Source organism: Lutjanus erythropterus, chromosome 15, assembly GCF_056507025.1.
Source record: "Lutjanus erythropterus isolate fLutEry1 chromosome 15, fLutEry1.hap2, whole genome shotgun sequence".
NCBI classification, from domain to species: Eukaryota; Metazoa; Chordata; class Actinopteri; order Lutjaniformes; family Lutjanidae; genus Lutjanus; species Lutjanus erythropterus.
Window position 1 is genome coordinate 20195027 of NC_139331.1, and position 18105 is coordinate 20213131.

The 18105-nt window shown below is 38.5% G+C and overlaps 1 protein-coding gene across 2 annotated transcripts in view; it reads left to right on the forward strand.

The window, feature by feature from the left end:
• ryr3 (ryanodine receptor 3) overlaps nt 1-18105 on the forward strand; it is a 151673-nt gene that overhangs the window by 105478 nt on the left and 28090 nt on the right. For both annotated transcript variants that reach the window (XM_084738176.1, XM_084738177.1), the window contains exons 47-73: nt 766-868; nt 1422-1542; nt 2728-2897; nt 4380-4600; nt 5351-5441; nt 5908-6048; nt 6602-6765; nt 6993-7071; nt 7299-7388; nt 8085-8228; nt 8709-8771; nt 8914-8989; nt 9194-9317; nt 10371-10486; nt 10578-10645; nt 10752-10873; nt 11096-11145; nt 11238-11298; nt 11395-11633; nt 13371-13452; nt 14211-14341; nt 14470-14588; nt 15496-15694; nt 16081-16175; nt 16513-16658; nt 17357-17444; nt 17557-17649. In XM_084738176.1, coding sequence (XP_084594302.1) covers nt 766-868; nt 1422-1542; nt 2728-2897; nt 4380-4600; nt 5351-5441; nt 5908-6048; nt 6602-6765; nt 6993-7071; nt 7299-7388; nt 8085-8228; nt 8709-8771; nt 8914-8989; nt 9194-9317; nt 10371-10486; nt 10578-10645; nt 10752-10873; nt 11096-11145; nt 11238-11298; nt 11395-11633; nt 13371-13452; nt 14211-14341; nt 14470-14588; nt 15496-15694; nt 16081-16175; nt 16513-16658; nt 17357-17444; nt 17557-17649 — 3196 coding nt within the window. The remainder of the gene's footprint in view (nt 1-765; nt 869-1421; nt 1543-2727; nt 2898-4379; nt 4601-5350; nt 5442-5907; nt 6049-6601; nt 6766-6992; nt 7072-7298; nt 7389-8084; nt 8229-8708; nt 8772-8913; nt 8990-9193; nt 9318-10370; nt 10487-10577; nt 10646-10751; nt 10874-11095; nt 11146-11237; nt 11299-11394; nt 11634-13370; nt 13453-14210; nt 14342-14469; nt 14589-15495; nt 15695-16080; nt 16176-16512; nt 16659-17356; nt 17445-17556; nt 17650-18105) is intronic.

The window sequence follows — 18105 nt, forward strand, 5'->3', positions numbered from 1 at the left end:
TTTCTCAATAGCAAATCTCAGTCTCCTTTATACACAATTTGCAAATGTGAGTCATTTCAAAACTTTAGTAGCTGTATGAAAGTGGTCTCCTACTTAACTGAAAGGCTTTTGTCAGTATGTGTGCTCTAGAGATTTCAAGTTTCGACATCACACTTGTTTAAGTTGCATTTGACCATGATTGGCTTCCAAACTAGATGCAAGGTCACAAACATCACGCTCACAGCTGCACACATTTAACTGAGATTCAAGTTGATCTTAGAGAAACTGTCCTAATTAATGTTTCCAGTGCAAATCAAATTATGTCAAGAATATTTTAGAAATATTTTATTATTTTAACTTGTGGTGGTGGTTATTACTCATGCATTTACTTCAGATTTTAAGTAAGTTTTGGAATAATTGATTTATTTTAATATAAAGACAGATATTTCATACAGAGATACTTGAGAAAACAGTGTAGTAGCCTTGAAAGTGATCAAAGCTGTGGCCAATTTGTAGTAAGTGTTGGTGCCTGCCAGCTCACATCAGTATGCAAAAGCTGTAATACTCTGGCTGCATTTTAATGGGGAAAGTTATTATTGCATGAAGTGAGGAGAAGGATTGGGAAGCAGGTCAGAATCAATATGTCAAATATAGTGGCCTATAAGGAGCTCATGTAATATTCCTGCCTTGAGTTTATGGTTCCTGATTTCCTAGGGAGGTTTGCAGTCTCCCAAAATAGTATGTCACAGTGACTGAGTGGTATGTGTTTATGTTTGTGTGTTTCAGGTCTGGTGAGGAAGAAGGAGAAGTTATTCACATGGGCAATGCCATCATGTCCTTCTACTCAGCTCTTATTGACTTGCTGGGACGTTGTGCTCCAGAGATGCATGTGAGGCTCCCCACAATATGAAGAACAAACCGTATAGTGGCCAGTAACTTACAATATGGGGGGTCAAATCAAGTAGAGTAGCTTTACAATATCATCCGATTTGGAAAATTAAAAGTTAAAAGTGAATATTTCCCATTTGAAGCAAGATGGCGCTACAGATGGCTGCTTTGGTGTGTTGGTACACATTGTTTTGTCGTGTCATATCAATAAATGTGATGCATTGACACACATTTTTCTTTAGATTGCTATCTTGCAAATTTCAAATATTCTTATACTTCATACTGTGAGCTGTTGCACTGTCCCTGGTGAATACATACCCGTACTCGGTCTGTACTGCTCTCCTTATAACATATTGTACATATCTTTATATTATTTTTTCATATTTTATTGCCAATTTCTTACACATACTTTTGACTTGCAGTGCTTGCTTTTTATCCATCTTTCTCTGTTTAACATCAAGGCAGTTCCTTGTATGTGAAAACCTATTTGGCAGTAAACTTGATTCTGATTGGTTTTCTTTTTCTTTTTCTTTTTTTTTTTTTGTCTCTTCCAGCTTATCAATGCAGGTAAAGGTGAGGCACTGCGTATCCGGGCCATCCTGCGCTCTCTGGTTCCTACTACAGACCTGGTGGGCGTCATTAGCATCCCCCTCAAAATGCCTGTGGTTAATAAAGGTATGTTGGTCTCTGTGGCTGTTGTTTTATTAGTTTGGTGGTATATGAAATCATGCATGGAGAGGGTGATAGTTGAAAAAGAAAAAAATGAACCCAAAAGAGCAACAAAAACAAGCAGTGTTAAGTTTTAAAATGTAATGGAGGAAGGAAATTGTATTAGTAGCCAAAAGTGACAGAAAAGCATCCAGCTGAAGCAGAAAAATGGTCTTTGGAATGGATTCAAGGCTGAGACTGGTCAGAAACTGGTCTCACAATTTAAATTAAATTGTTTTATCAGAGTGCTGTGAATACACACACAAGCTGCAATACATCAGAATTGCATTTTTTCTGCTGCCTGCTGAACTGACATGTCATATTACTTTACTGTCTAGAAATCTGAAAAAAGGTTGATTTGACTGGTATGTACAGTAAGTCATGCTGCCAAGGCAACTGAAATAATTTCATATCTCTGCACAAAATCATCTCAGCTCTGCCTGCAGGACATATATCATGTAAATGACTCTGTCCCACCAGCCAGGCTTCATTCGGGAGTGAATATCCGTTCACTTCTTTCTCTGTGTTTCTACTGTGGGGGAAATTTGTGCTCACAAAATGTGTCTTGCATCTTTGCAGTTAGTGCATTTTTATTAAAAAAAATCCTTAAAAAAAATGCTGTCCTCAACAGCAACAATCTCACCAGAAAAATAACTTCATATCCAGCTTTTCTCTGTGACATTTTCTAATAAAAAAGCAATCTGTGTCTTAAGTGACAGAATTCATGGTATTTTGCTCTTGTAATAAGTTTCCACAGGCCAGGATCATCATTACTGGAATTACTCTAAATATACCCGTGACACTCACTCCCACTGTTAATCTTTTTTCTTTCTATATATTTTGGTCATAAATATGTATGCATCATTCGATAGTGTATTAAAAGATTCTTTGTTTGTTAGGTTCTTTTGTTTCTCTATGTCCCTATTTTTCCTCTCCCTCCTGAATTCTGTATTTACTCCCCAGCATCCTTTTATTTTAAGCATATTTTTTCTTCTGCTCCTCCTAACAAAATGTTTAATGCCTTTCTAAATACACTTCAATAGTCTAGAATACTAGAAAAGTATCAGATTAAATAGAAATAACATATACAATATTTTTAAAGTGTATACTTTAACCTGAAAATTTCCCACTTGAAATGTGTTCAACTCTCAGATGGCACAGTGACGGAGCCCGATATGTCAGCCTGTTTCTGTCCGGACCATAAGGCCTCCATGGTGCTCTTCCTGGAGCGAGTGTATGGCATTGAGGACCAGAGCTTCCTGCTCCACATGTTGGAGGTCGGCTTTCTGCCTGACCTCCGAGCCTCAGCGTCTTTGGACACAGTGAGTGACTGTAAACCCAAACAACTTTCACCACATATCAACAGGAAACCTTTACCTTCGAACTCCCATTTTGTTATTGAAACGTGTCTCTGTTTTGTTTTTGTCTTTTTAACCCGTAAAAGTAAAAGCACTTGCTACATATTGATCATTGTCTCTATATCTGTTCCTATTACATTTCAAACTGAAATGATGTTTCTGTCATTTAGTGATAATTTCAGAACACATGTTAAATTTGTATTTCCAGTTTGCTCATTAGATGTGTGACAGAGGGAGATAATCTAAGCAAACATGAGCACGGATTGCTCAGTTTTATAATCAGAACAAAGCTTTGTCATGACTGCCTTTGGGTTTGCAGAAACATCAACATAATTACTGGTAAACTTAGCAGGCTGGAGACAATAAACATCTGCTCATCCTCATGAGACTGATTGGTATTCAAATGATCATATTTTTACGGAAGCCATGAGAGACAAGTGAGAAAAAAAATGTGGTGACATTTTCGACATCTAATCTAAATGGATTTCTCTCCTGTGTTTGTGACTTGAGAACAGGTGAAAAAAGTGATGGGTGTGGGGGTTGGGTGGGACCAAAAATTAATACCATTGGCCTTCCCAGAGGCCAGCTCCATCTTGCTTTTAGTCCAGACGAAGCAGGCGAGATATGGTGGCTAGATGGGTAGCTTGATGGCATTGCCTTTTTAAAGGCGGGCTTTTGCAGTGAAACAAAGGATCAGCAATGGACTGTCTTGTATTCATCTCCCAGTCCATCAGAAAACAATTATCAGACACCTAATCTTCCTTGTTAAAACAATTTCTAGTAGTGCAGCATAGTAGACAGAGCTGTTGGTAGACAGAAATCGTATTACTGGAGATATTTCTCTGTTTCAGTACCACATAAACACAGTTACATGTAGCATATAATAATAAAAAGAAGCTCAAAATGATTCATGTGGGCTATTACAGCTCTTAATATCAAATTAGAACTTATCGAAATGGATGGTAAAAGCGCTTCTCATGCGTGCATCTCATGTGTACTACTCTTAAAAAAACTTTAGAAAAACATTACATTTTCTGCTATCATTGTGTGGTGTTTGCAGAGCAAACATAGAGCAGTAAAGTCCAAAATGCTAATAAAATGTTAAACCTTGTTTACCTATGCAACTTAATTTGCATACATATAGTAAACTGCAGCACCACCCCACCACCCTTCACCCACAAAAAGTCGAAAATTTACATGTAAGAGCACACAGAATTTAAAAAAAGACTATCTCTATTGAGTCTATGCCCTTTTCAAACCTTGTTGAATGATTAAAATGATTCCCAACTGTGGCATCAGGGAAAATTACATTTTTTTCAGCTCTACTTTTTCTTAACTGTTTTCCTCACCCGATGACCTTATCATATTTCTTTTGCTGTTGTTAGGAGCACATATTCCAACTTTCTGTTAATCCTGATGCTACATGTATTGTTCGCTGACCCACAGGAGGCATTGAGCACCACTGAGACGGCACTGGCCATGAACAGGTACATCGGTTCGGCCGTGCTGCCTCTGCTGACCCGCTGTGCCGCTCTCTTTGCTGGCACGGAGCACTACGCACAGCTGATTGACTCCACACTGCAGACTATCTACCGGCTGTCCAAAGGCCGCTCACTCACCAAAGCCCAAAGGGACGCCATTGAGGAGTGCCTCCTGGCTGTCTGCAAGTAAGGCCTGCAGAGCTTTGTTCAGACTCAGCTGAGTGAAAATATTGAAGGGAAACTGGGGATTTACAAAGACTGCACCTTGTTATTTTTCAAACAATGCTACTGTCAAACAGTGTCAAACTTGTCCCGGGCTTTATTGTTAGTCCCTCTGTTCTACTACAGTAGGTCTATTCACCATAAATCACAAATTGCAGGAATCAATAACAGTACAATAGATTTAGGGCAATAGTATGAGAGGGCTGATTTAACCAAGCTTTTTTGCACTTGTAGGCTCAAATAATGTACTGTGTTTTTAGCTTTGTTACGTTTACCCAGTGAAAGCAGGTAAACTTATTTTCTAGGATTTCTCACAGTCCTCTAGCTGTCTGTTGTTTTTGTGTGGAAAGAAAATCTGGTGTTCCTACACAGCCCTTGCTCTGTAAATGGGAAACAACACGACACTATTCCAGCTGATCAGCAGCGGGTCATGTTTGTGCTACATACTAAAAGTCGCATTATATGATGTTCCCCTTCATACCGTGGAACCTCTTCACCTAAATTTATTCTTAGATATGAGTACATGAATATTTTTGTTCAGGTGCTCAGCCTTGTTTAATTGCACGTGAGGGAATTATATCTGATATGCGCATATGTATGTAATTATTCTGCAGGTTTTTTTTTAAAAAAAAACAAACTTTCAATATCATGGGACTGTCTACCCACTGCTTCTGTATTTATATGTTTAAATAATGTAATCCTCACATTTCACAGGCATCTGCGTCCCTCAATGATGCAGCAGCTGCTCAGACGGCTGGTGTTTGACGTTCCTGTGCTCAGTGAATACTGCAAGATACCTCTCCGGGTGAGACACTGGACTCAGTTTCTTGTGCTTGATTTATTAACTGAAAGAGTTATGGGATAATTATAACAAGCAATCAGAGGCACCATTTATCTCGTTTGATTAGTGTTGAACATCCAGACATACAGTGTAAAGCAACAAGCATCATGTATTTCAACATTGTTTGTGGGGGAAACAAAATGATTAGAAGGGTTCCCATTAAACCTCAAACAACATGGAATTAGTGATGAGAATATGAGAATATTCTGCTCTTTACTTTTAGTTTCATCCAGCTGTTTTCATACAGGTGAATTAAAATTATTCTAACGATTATGGAAGATTATTGCAGTCAGCTCAAATAATCATGATCAGTTGATTATGTGATAATTGTGACAGGCCTACAGGTACACTATAATGTTGATTTTGGGCTATGAAGCAGTAAAAACCTCACTCTCAAATTGTTATGTTTTCTTGTATTTCCGATCTCTAGCTTCTGACCAACCACTATGAGCAGAACTGGAAGTACTACTGCTTGCCCTCTGGTATGGGCACCTTTGGCACAGCCTCTGAGGAGGAGCTCCTCCTAACCAAGAAACTCTTCTGGGGAATCTTTGACTCCCTTTCTCACAAGGTACATCCAGAAACACACTGTGTGTGTTTTTTTTTTTTAATGTATTCTTCCTCTTGCTCATTTTTGATCTCTGAGAATAGATTAAAAGTTTCAGGAGACAAGACAATATTTTCCTTACATCCCTATTTGTTACATAACAAAATGTTTAGCAGTCTGGTGTTGTTTTCCCTCATAAAGCTTTCCTCTGTTTGCTCCTGTTTTTTTCATATTCTGTTTTCAGAAAATCTTGAGTTTTTAACACCTAAGTGTGGTTCTCACAAGAGAAAAGTTCTTGGTTGTCAGAGGTAGTGAAGTGAAAGCTTAATGAAATGCTGAAGTGCGAGCAGTGCAGCTGAGGCAAAACCAAAACAGATGAATCATTTATCAGTTTGTGACAGGCCATCGCTTGGTGCAGACTTCTCCAGTTTTCTGCCTCCTACTTTTTTTCCTTTCCTCGGCTTGCTCTGCTCAGTCTGTCCATCTAATAGCTAGGCAGACATGTCCTCATTGCAGAGTAAATGATGAGAAACCCAGTCTGTAACCCCCCTGCCTGCTGTGTCTGTCTGCTCTGCAGAAGTATGATGCTGAACTTTTCAAAATGGCCAAGTCATGCCTGTGTGCCATCGCTGGAGCGCTGCCTCCTGACTTCGTGGATGCCAGTCTTGGAGCAACACTGGAGAAACAGGCATCCGTGGATGCACAGGGCAACTTTGATCCCAAACCCATCAACACTGTCAAGTGAGTGATCTGACAATTTTGATATTTTTTTTTAGTCAAGTAGCATAAGAGGCAGGATGTTGAAATTAATCTAACATCTAAAACTTATGAATTGTTTTGCCAGTGTTAGCTTTTATTTCAAATCTGTGTGTTTTCCTGGAGTGTTTGTTTATACAACAAAGCTTTTACCTGCTCAAGTAAAACTGACATTGAAATAACAATAAATATTTTAACTTTCTCCTTTCTAGTATCTCCCTTCCTGAAAAACTTGAGTACATTGCCAACAAATATGCAGAGCATTCCCATGACAAGTGGTCCTCAGAGAAGGTTAGTCCCCATCTATGTGGTTTCAGTGTCTACCCCCCTTTTACTGACATTTAATTAATGTCCTCTCTCAAATAAACTATGTAGATACAAATGAAAGGCTCAGTACAAACTGCTGAAGAAAAACTTTCTACATTGTCTGTTACAATAACATGCCTGACCAGCAGTTATTCACAGTATATCTCTGAAATGCAGAATGCTACATGGCCTACTATGACCTGTTGTTGCAGGTGTCAGCAGGCTGGAAACATGGAGACAGTGTGGATGAGCAGGCTAAATCCCATCCACTGCTGAAGCCTTACAAAGCTCTGAGTGAGAAGGTACGTTAAATAATTGTGTTGGTTGCATTAATGGCAAAGCCAGTGTTCAGTGCAGCGATCGATCAGCCAGCAACTGGAATCAGTGTCAGATATATCTGATTCTCTGCCGGTCAGATTATGAAAAAATGTGAGAGAAGACTGGAGGCGAAAAAGAAAGGTTTGAAAAGGTGGAGAGGGAGGGAGAAAAGAGGATAAGGCTTGGCAGTAACCTAGAGCAGTTTTAGAGAAAATGTAAGTTATTTAATAGTCAATGTTTTATTATGAACATAATGAAGAAAAGTTAGAAAAATGTTTAGCAGTCAATTGTACTTCAAATCTGAATCACCCAAAATCTGAAACGGGAGATTTGGAAATCAGAAAACAAGAATCTGAAGAAACTTGCATTCAGTGGATCTCTACAAATTAATGTTTACCAACTTGAAAACTGATCAAACATAAAAATCCATGGTTTTAATTTTTTGCTCACAAATAAAAAGTGCACATTTTGCCTGTCCTGTGCCAAACTATTTATTAACATCACACTCTAGTAGGAAAACAACCTAGAAATAAACATCCTTTGGAAAATTAATGAAGTTGTTAAATTTCCAGATCAGATGTGAGTCTAACTTGTAAAAACATCTGATGGTGACACAGTTCTGTGTCAAATGTTAAGCCAAATACTGACTGACAGACTGACTGTGTGTTTTCAATCTGCAGGAGAGAGAAACATACCGCTGGCCAGTGAGAGAGTCATTGAAGAGCATGCTGTCTATGGGCTGGAACATTGAGAGGACCAAGGAGGGAGAAGCCATGTTCCAACAACGAGAAAGCGAAAAACAACGAAAGATCTCAGACTCTCAAGTGAGACAGCCTGATGTATTATCTTCTTAATGTCATAATACTTTTCATCACAGTTTTAGAGAGAAGATTCACCTTTCTTAAAGCTGTCTGTGTTGTTGTCATTAAGCAGCCTCAGCTTTTGCTGTGGTGTTTTTGCACTGCGTGTAGCAGAGGTAATTTATATTAGGGCCCCATTAAAAGATTAAATGGGAGGATCACTTCCTCAGACGCAGCAAAGCAACAAAGCTAATGGCTTGTATCAATAATGGTTTCCCTTTAATGTTATAATTAATTTATCATATAAATAGATATCAGTTAAATTGCAGCTGGACTATGTCAACTGCCAAAATGTTGTAAACTATATATTGAATTAAGTGGAAATATTGTGGAATACATGATGCATTTATTGTTATTATATTATTATATATATTATATATTATATTGTTATTTTAACATTCAAATATGGTTTTGTGCTCATATTGACTCTTTCTGACTTTATAGGTCACTGGATTCAGTCCGACTCCAATGGACTTGCACAATGTCACTTTGTCTAGAGAGTTACAGGTTTGTATGTATTTGACTCTTTATCACTTTTGTGGTAATAAATAATATAATAATTGTTGTAGTACGTTTTTACATATTTAGTGAAGTGTGGGAATTGTCTTTGTTCAGATTTAATGACATTTGCATTTTACTGATTCTGCAGGGCATGGTGGAGGTGGTTGCAGAAAATTACCACAACATCTGGGCCAAGAAGAAGAAAACTGAACTCATTAGCAAAGGTGTGTAAATGTACGGTTAAAAAATAGACTTGTACAAAACCGTCATTGATGTACACTCCTTATGAATATGTACCAGGCATGACCTGATTCAATTTAAGGTGGATCCTGGAAGGGTAAATAATTTGAGCTGCAGTAATTCTGTCTGGTGATTTGAGTGAAATGCATCTGAAATTTCATTTGTTTTAATTTGATTTGACTTACCAGGAGGAGGGACCCACCCGCTGCTGGTTCCCTATGACACCCTGACAGCTAAAGAGAAGTACAGAGACCGAGAGAAGGCCCAGGAGCTCTTCAAGTTTCTGCAGATCAGTGGCTATATCATCACAAGGTTAACCTCCTCCCACTTTCAATTCATCTTTCTTTCTGTATTTTTGCCATAGAAACAGTACTTATCAAATCTTATTAAGTGTCCTGATGCCAGAATGCTCAGAACTTTTCCTCAAGGTTTTGCTTATAGCTTGTCTTCTCTTGGTTTCCTCGCTTTGTACGGAGTCAGCTGGTTGATCTGATCCAATAGGAAAATTGTTTTTTTCAGAACCATCACTGGTATCCCCCTCTCTGGCATGTCTGCTGTTACCTCCTCTGCCAAGCTATAAATCATCATACCTTTCTTTTAAAACACTCTCAGTCTGGCTGAGAACAGTCTGGAATCTTACATTTCTTTCCTTGAGCACAGCTTTTGCTTCTGCATACTAGCTCCGCCTTCTCAGTATTTCTTCTGCTTCTGTACTCTTTTCCCTTGGAAATCGAATCCTTTTTTTCTGCCAAGCTCCTCTGAGCACAACCTCCTTCATTCTGTAGCTTGAAATCTTGACCACAATTGATCGTGGCGGGGCTTTGGTCAGGTGTTTCAGAGCAGGTGCCTGGTGCGCTCTCTTGATATTTAGATTTTAGAAGAAAGCAGCTCAATACCTTTCAATAGCAAATCTTTCCTGAAAGTGATCTCTAATGTTGTGCTTTCTTCAGACCATACTGTGTATTCTGACATTGTCAACATCTCAAATGTCCCTCCATAATAGTGAATTTATGAAGCTTCAGCTGTGAAGTGAAGTTTCAACTCCTCCACTGACTAGATTCAGGCCTCTGCTGTGTTAATTTGCACCTGCATTTTATCCACTCTTATGTAGATTTTATTAATATCCTCTCTCTTTAGTTGATGACTGGAGTCCTTTCTGAATTCTTGTAGCTCCCTCAATATTAGGCCCAGATTAACATTGCAATTTGGCTTCACGTTTTTATCTTTCTAGTTACAGTATTTCCTTAAACTTAATGAGGTTGTTCTAGTTTAAATCCTTATCAGCGTTGACAGACTTTGCTTTCATTAAAATGTAACGGGGAAAAAGAGTGGTTTATGTCATTTGTGATCCTTTTCATCTGACAGAGGTCTGAAGGACATGGAGCAGGACTCATCATCCATGGAGAAGCGTTTTGCCTACAAGTTCCTCAAAAGGATGCTGAAGTACGTCGACTCTGCCCAGGAGTTTATCGCTCATCTTGGTGAGTGTGTGGCACTTGAAACACCAATACAATGACTACTAAAAAATTTGAGATCTTCTTCATGACTCTGACCTTTTTGTTGTTAATCCAGAGGCCATGGCCACCAGTGGGAAGACGGACAAATCACCCCATGACCAGGAAATTAAGTTCTTTGCCAAGGTCTGGAAGTCCAGTAACACCTTTTGCAAGTGAACCACTGAAATATTGATGAGTTTACCTCACTTTGTTGAGGTTTTAGTCTCATAGCTGCATTTCTTCTCCCCAGGTGTTGCTTCCTCTGACAGATCAAACCTTTAAGAACCATTGTCTCTACTTCCTGTCCACGCCCAGCAAGAACCTGAGCAGCTGTGGTTGTGCCTCCAACAAAGAGAAGGAGATGGTCACCAGGTACTGTGCAGAAGCAATGTTTGTAAAAAAAAAAAAAAAAGTTTTTTCTCATCATGTTTTTGCCCTATGTGAAGCCCTCCCTTTTATCTCAGTTGAAAGAGAGCAGAATTTGTCTTTCATATTTTCATTAAACCTTTTCTTATTTCCTTGCTTACTTTGCTTTCTTCGGCTCTTCTTTGTTCTCTCTGAAGCGTTTTTTCCCTTACTGTCTTTCTTTTCCAGCCTGTTCTGTAAGCTGGCAGCTCTTGTCAGACACAGGATTTCTCTCTTTGGTAAGGTTTGACTGCCTCTGGCTGTCTGTATGCTCTTGTGCCTCTTTGCTTTGAGTCTCTTTCAACGTGTACACTAAATGTTTCTCTTATAGGAAGTGACTCTGCAATCATGGTGAGCTGTCTGCACATCCTCACTCACTCACTCGACACCAGGTAAGCTCACATTGTCGTCTGTATGTGCATAGTTATCCATCAAGTAGAAAGTCTTGTACATTCACATCAGGCCTTGTGTTCCCTCTCCTCTTGCAGAACGGTGATGAAGTCTGGCTCAGAGCTGGTCAAAGCCGGGTTTCGGTCATTCTTTGAGAGTGCATCGGAGGACCTGGAGAAGCTGCTGGAGATGCTAAAACTGGGAAAGTTCATGCAGTCTCGCGCCCAAATGAAGAGCGTCAGCCAGAGCATCAATTATGTGACTGTTGCGCTGCTGCCCATCCTCACTGCTCTGTTTGAGCACATCAGGACATATGAATTTGGAGTTGATCTGCTGTGTGAGTTTGTTTCCATATCCTCCAATTTCGGATTTTTTTTTAACTTAATTTATGTTGCTTGTATTGTTGAAAAAAAAAACAAAAACAAACAATGTGAAAAAACGTGAATACCGTCATCAAATAAAAGCCAGGTCTCTGATCATGGCTTGGTGCGTATTAACCATGAACAAATATAAGCGGGGTTCCACATACAAGCCAGGGAAAAAAACAAGAGTGGATAAACTCTTCATGGCTGTCATTTTATGTGCATCCCCGCCATAAAAAATCATTAAATTTTTGCTTATACCAAACAATATCAAATGCATTTTTTGCCCTCAGTTAAAGCTTTATTTCCATACATAGATCACATATTCCCTGACAGCATTGGTCTAAGAAGTGTATAAAGACAGCTTACATATTAAACACATTGAATAACAGCTATCATATGGAGCATGCTTATAAAAAATAATCTATAATCGCTCTATTTCAGATCTTAATTTGATAGTAGATTTATCAAATTTTCATGATCTATCAGATTTGATTGGTTAGTCATTATTATCCCTAATGCCAACTAGGCATAATGTGTATTTTCATTGCTTTAATATGATGAATTCAAAAATATAATCACTATTTTCAACACCTTGCCATTCTGGATTACATATTTAAAGCCTTATTGTCCGATTCCAGTCACTGTGGGTGTGTGTGTGTAACATACAAGCGCCAAAAGGTGGCAGTAGCAACATTTCAAGTAGTGTATGGAAACTTTGCAAGTCAGTGAGTTTTCCATGACATGTTTCTGCAAATGTTTCACTATAAAAGCCTTGTTAACAAGATTCCCCAGGAAGGATGGCCTGCATGCCTGGGGGAAGTGAAATGCCATATCTGGCAAGTAAATCTAGTAAGTCACTTGCTCCACCGAGCATGGTAAAAAAAAATAATAATTAAAGAATTAAACCATTAAAAATTAAACCATAAGAAAAAGAACAAAAGCGTTTCAATAATTGATCAATCAATTAATCATGCTGATATGGAGATTTCATGCTTTTCTCAGTTTATTATCATATTAATCTGAACATATTTGGGTTTTGGATTGACAAAACCAAACATTTAAAGACATCACCTTGGACTCTGAAAAACTTGGATGGACATTTTTCACTTTTTTTTTTACATTTTATATGTGTTGTAGCCTTAGATGAAACATGACAAACACTTAAGTCTATGTCGTTTTTTATTAATTTGATCATTTCTGACCCACTTGCCTAGTTGAGCATGTGTTGCTTTGTTCTAAAATATGACAGTTATACTTATAAAACAGAGGGAATAAGAAACAAAGGCCTACTTCTAATACAAGATTTCATAAAATAAATTCCTGTTACCTTCTGCAGTTGAGGTAAGTAAAGGCCCTGGTCACTATTTAAAGGAAATATGCTGTAACATAAAAAATACAAAAAACTCAATAGATACAATAAAATAACAGAGCAAATTTGGTCACCAGAGATGATACACAAGTGCATAAATATTGATATATAAGACCTCTTGCCTCTCATACAAACACAACAAATATGAATGAAATGAAATATGAAATACATTTTCTTCTTGTCTTCATGCCGTGGTCACACTACATAGTTTCTAAAAGAAAATAGAACAGAATAAAATGAATTGCAATAAAACGAAACCTTCATGTGTTTACATAAGTACAAAGATTGCTGTTGATTTAAAAATAGATGTGTGCTTTATGGACGTTTTTGTTTGTTCCAGTGGATGATGTGCAGCTGTCCTGCTACAGAATCTTGACCTGTTTCTACTCTCTGGGAACAGGAAAGAACATCTTTGTGGAGAGGTAACTTTTCTTAAAGCAGGCAGCAGGATGTAAAATGTCTTCTGGTTCTACAACACATGAGCAGAGCTGTATATTTGATCATTAAGTTTAAGATTTCTTGCTGACTGCTCGCAATAATTCCTAAACAATTCCTAAACAACATAATGCTTGTCACTGACAAATAGGATGTGGCTGCAGAGCTTTTTGGTTAACTCTGTAGTTTGTGAAAAATGCATTCAGGACTTGAGGGATGATGTATGGTACCTTATGTGCTCTTATTAAAAAAATCTATGACACATATGCCACAGTTTTTGTGACACAGTATGTGTTACAACATGAAGACAGATGTTTGGACGTTGGCCAGGCAGAATAACGATCATATTTTATCTATTAAAAGAAAAAAGATTTCATGGCCCAGAGGGAGAGGACACGACAGAAACACACTGTGCTGTGAAATGTCCTTCATTAAAACCGCAATTCTGTGGCATCATTCCCTCACTGGCTGTTTCACGCCAATAAATCCTCCGAAAGCTGTTGTGGAAAAGTCAGTTTCCCACCTTGAACCACCTCTAGCTGTAAAATAGCAGTGACAATGTTTGACCACAACCTTACCTCAGCTGTTACGAATTAGTCCTGATTGCATGTGGTGCTCTAGGAAGGCTGTGTGTGTGGACTCTTTCCAAACACAAGTGTTTGTAGCCATGTTGAATGTTACAACAATTTATTTTTGGTGTACTTTTTTTTCGTAGTTTTATATAAATTTACATGTTGATCTGCAGGCATCTTCCAGCACTGGGGGAGAGCCTGGCGACCCTGGTGGGAGCCATGCCTGTGGCGTTCCTGGAACCTGACCTGAACGCCTACAACCCGCTGTCTGTCTTCAACACCAAGACTCCCCGAGAGAGAGCCAGTGAGTGTCCAACTGATCCTTCCTACGGTTCTGAAAATGCAGTGCATATAATTTGGAGTTAGCTATGACATACTTATACTTACTTTTTTTTTTAATTTTTATGTTGTCTTTGTGTTTTTCTTTTCTAGTCCTCAGTATGCCCGACACAGTTGAGGAGATGTGTCCAGAGATGCCTCGTCTCGACAGACTGCTTAAGGACGTCAATGATGTCTCAGAGTCTGGTGCTCGCTACAGTGACATGCCACAGGTCTGGAGGGCTGATGGGATATTTGAATGTATACAAACATCTAAATTTTTGAAGCATTTGGTCCCAAAACACTATGGTGACTACTTGTATGCCACTGTGTTGCATCATGTGTAAAAAGGATAGGGAAAAGGCTTAAAAAAAAACTTTTGTAGAGCACATACATAATAAATAATCCACTTATCCAAATTTCCCACTTACCCCAGTAGCTCTATCTACAATACCCAATTCCAAAAGGATACTTCATCCTTGGATTAGTACAGGAGGGTGCTGGAAGTCAGGATCTCAGGAAAAGTTACCACACCTTCAGGAATTTATTAGTTGAGTTACAAACTGAGGAGTGGACTGACCATATTTTTATAAGAAGATGCTCAAGTTATTGCAAGTGCAATACTAAGCTGTGAGATTCCCCCTTTAATGAATGGTTTATTTACTTTGTTTATTACAGTTTTTTTTTCTTAAAAAGAGCTAAATAATTTAAGAAGATATCATTAATTTTACAGTGAGTGCTGAGGATCATAATACAATCTTGTGTAAATGATGGAGAACATTTGGAAGTGACATCCATGGTTTAAAATAATTATATTACAGTTGAGAGACACAGTTTATCTTTTCATTTGTGTTCATGAAGTTTGAAAGTATCATAGCCGGAATACAAAACTCCATTGTAAATTTATTTGTAGATTTAGCAAGTGGATCTCACACCTAAACAGCCTCTGCTGTTCAACTGAAATGTGATTTTAACTGTGTTGCATAATTGAGACGTACATGACTTTGGAAGCTATGGTATGTCTTCCTGAATGTTACTTGGAACCTTTGGTTTCAAACACAACACACTGATCCTGATGGCCTCTTCTGTCATCATACCTTCTGTCGTGCACTTGTTTCACCTTTGTATCGTCTCCCACAGGTCATTGAGGTGATCCTCCCCATGCTGTGTAACTATCTGTCCTACTGGTGGGAGAAAGGTCCAGAGAACTCCCCTCCAGATGCCCAGTGCTGCACTATGGTGACCTCTGAACACCTCAGCATCATCCTGGGAAACATCCTCAAGATCCTCAACAGCAACCTAGGCATTGATGATGCCCCGTGGATGAAGAGGATTGCAGGTAATTGTCAGGCTGTTATTATAGAAAGAACAGGATATGAAAAGATTTCCCTTTGGTCAGATTGTCTTTTTTCCCCTTCACTTTTCTAAAAGTAAGTAGTAAGTTCATTGACCAATATTTCATTTTTTTGTATTTTGAGAGACAAGGGTAAAAAGTGAAATTGCTGATGTAACTTAAAATCTTGTAGTTGTTCTAAAACGAAGTGCTACATATAGTTTGACAATTGTGACACCAGAGCCAGTGATCTCCAGGGACTGAGGAGAGATTTTGATTTCAGTGTAATCAAAACAAGTGCAAATCCTTCCAGAAACCCATCTTATTCTTGACAGCATCAGTTCCTCAGTTGCACATGTCCAGAATACATTTCCCACTGTCTCTGTCCCCAGTCTACTCTCAGCCAATCATCTGCAAGGCTGGAGCAGATCTGCTGAGAACCCACTTCCTGCCCACACTGGACAAACTGAGGAAGAAGACAGTGAAGGTGAGAGGAGAATATACTGTATGTGGTATTACAGCAGCTAATTGTATCCACTGTTCAGTAGTACCTGTGGTTAAAGTAGTTTTTTTTTTTTGCTGATTTCATTCTAAGCTGCTGAAGCCTGTATTGTATATACAGAGCTGTCATGGGTCAAGAGGGGCTAGTCCAAGAAAACTATGTTCATTCACATCCCCTACTGAGAATAAAAATACTCCTGTCACTTACTGTGAGAGGACACAGGGACGAGGTTATTACCACTGAGTTGGACGAGGTCATGTGAGGACATTTATACTAATGAATTGATTGCCAGAGATGAGTTGTTGATGTGCTTCCAACGTAGGTGGTCGCTGAAGAGGAGTTGCTGAAGGCCGACAGTAAAGGTGACAACCAGGAGGCCGAGCTGCTCATCCTGGATGAGTTTGCTGTGCTCTGCAGAGACCTCTATGCCTTCTACCCCATGCTCATCCGTTATGTGGATAACAACAGGTACAATATAAGCATAAAAGATTAGTTTATATTAAAGGATTTTACAGGGCATTGGGTTTAGTTTTTTCTTGTATTCTCTTAGTTTTATCCACCTATATTTTTGCAATATTCATTAGATTTATAATATTAATTGGATTTCTTCAGTATTTCTATATTTGTCCTGTATTCTGTGCAATGACTCGACTGTGCCATACATACAGCATTATTATTTACATTGTTATATATTCTAGTGTGAAGCACATTTCTTCATAATTCTATTTTTTTATTTTTTATTTTTTTATAAATTCTTCTTTCTATTTTTTTCTATATACATTGCTTTACTGCTTTATAAATTTATCTTATTTTTGCACCACAGCTTAAAAGAGTTACAAAGAACTTTCATATTGTGTTGGTTTTTGAGGCCCCTGTGGACAAAAGTGTCAGTGTTTCCACTGCAACATCAAAATTAAATTATCTAGAGATAAATCTCCTGCTTCTTTGTTAGTGGTTAAAGCACTACTCCTGGGAAAATCTGAATACAACCCGGTGGCAGGCATTAAGCAACTGTATAGAAACAGTGAATCTGACGTTTCATTTCCTTATGCAGGTCATACAGAGGCATTGTTATTAAACTGTTTCATAACCAGTTAAACTCCTTGTGGTATGTTTAATGTAAAGTAATATAAAAAGTCCTTGGTTCTTGTCGTTTTCACCTCCAGGTCCAGGTGGCTGAAAGAGCCAGATGCGGGCTCCACTGAGCTCTTCAGGATGGTGGCTGAGATCTTCATCCTCTGGTGCAAGTCCCATGTAAGTCTCTCCTTTCTGTCCAGCTGTACTATCACAGTAATGATGCTGGACACCAGAATGTTGGTCTTGAGGATGTGTTTCCTGATTTAATGCCTTTGTCCTCTGAACCCAGAACTTTAAGCGTGAGGAGCAAAACTTTGTTGTTCAGAATGAGATCAACAATTTGGGCTTCCTGACTGGAGAGGGCAAGACTAAGATGTCCAAGGTAAATATATGTGATATTACAAATGATATGGATGAATACATGATTTGCTTGATACAGAAAGTGGGGTTTGATTTGGCCCACCAGATACTTCTAGTGCAAGAAAATGCTGCTCATGCTGTTTTATTTTTATGAGGTAAATGTTCTTCAAATATGTGGAATCCTTAAAAATTAATTATTTTTCATAATCTGAGCATGGCAGGCAGAGTGACACTTTACGCAGAAAGTCTGGTAATTAAGGGAACTTGGGATCTTGGCACCATTTTTAAACTAAACACAATACTGGTGTTTGCTTTTGTCCCACTGGCCCACCACCAAAATTGTATTTTATATTTATATTGAGTAGGAATGAATAGTATGGGTAATCTTGAGTAACACAAACGTATGAGTTCAAAAGTATTGTGTGACTGGTATATCACTATTTTGGTGGTTTCCCAGGATTTGTTGAAGGAAAAAAAA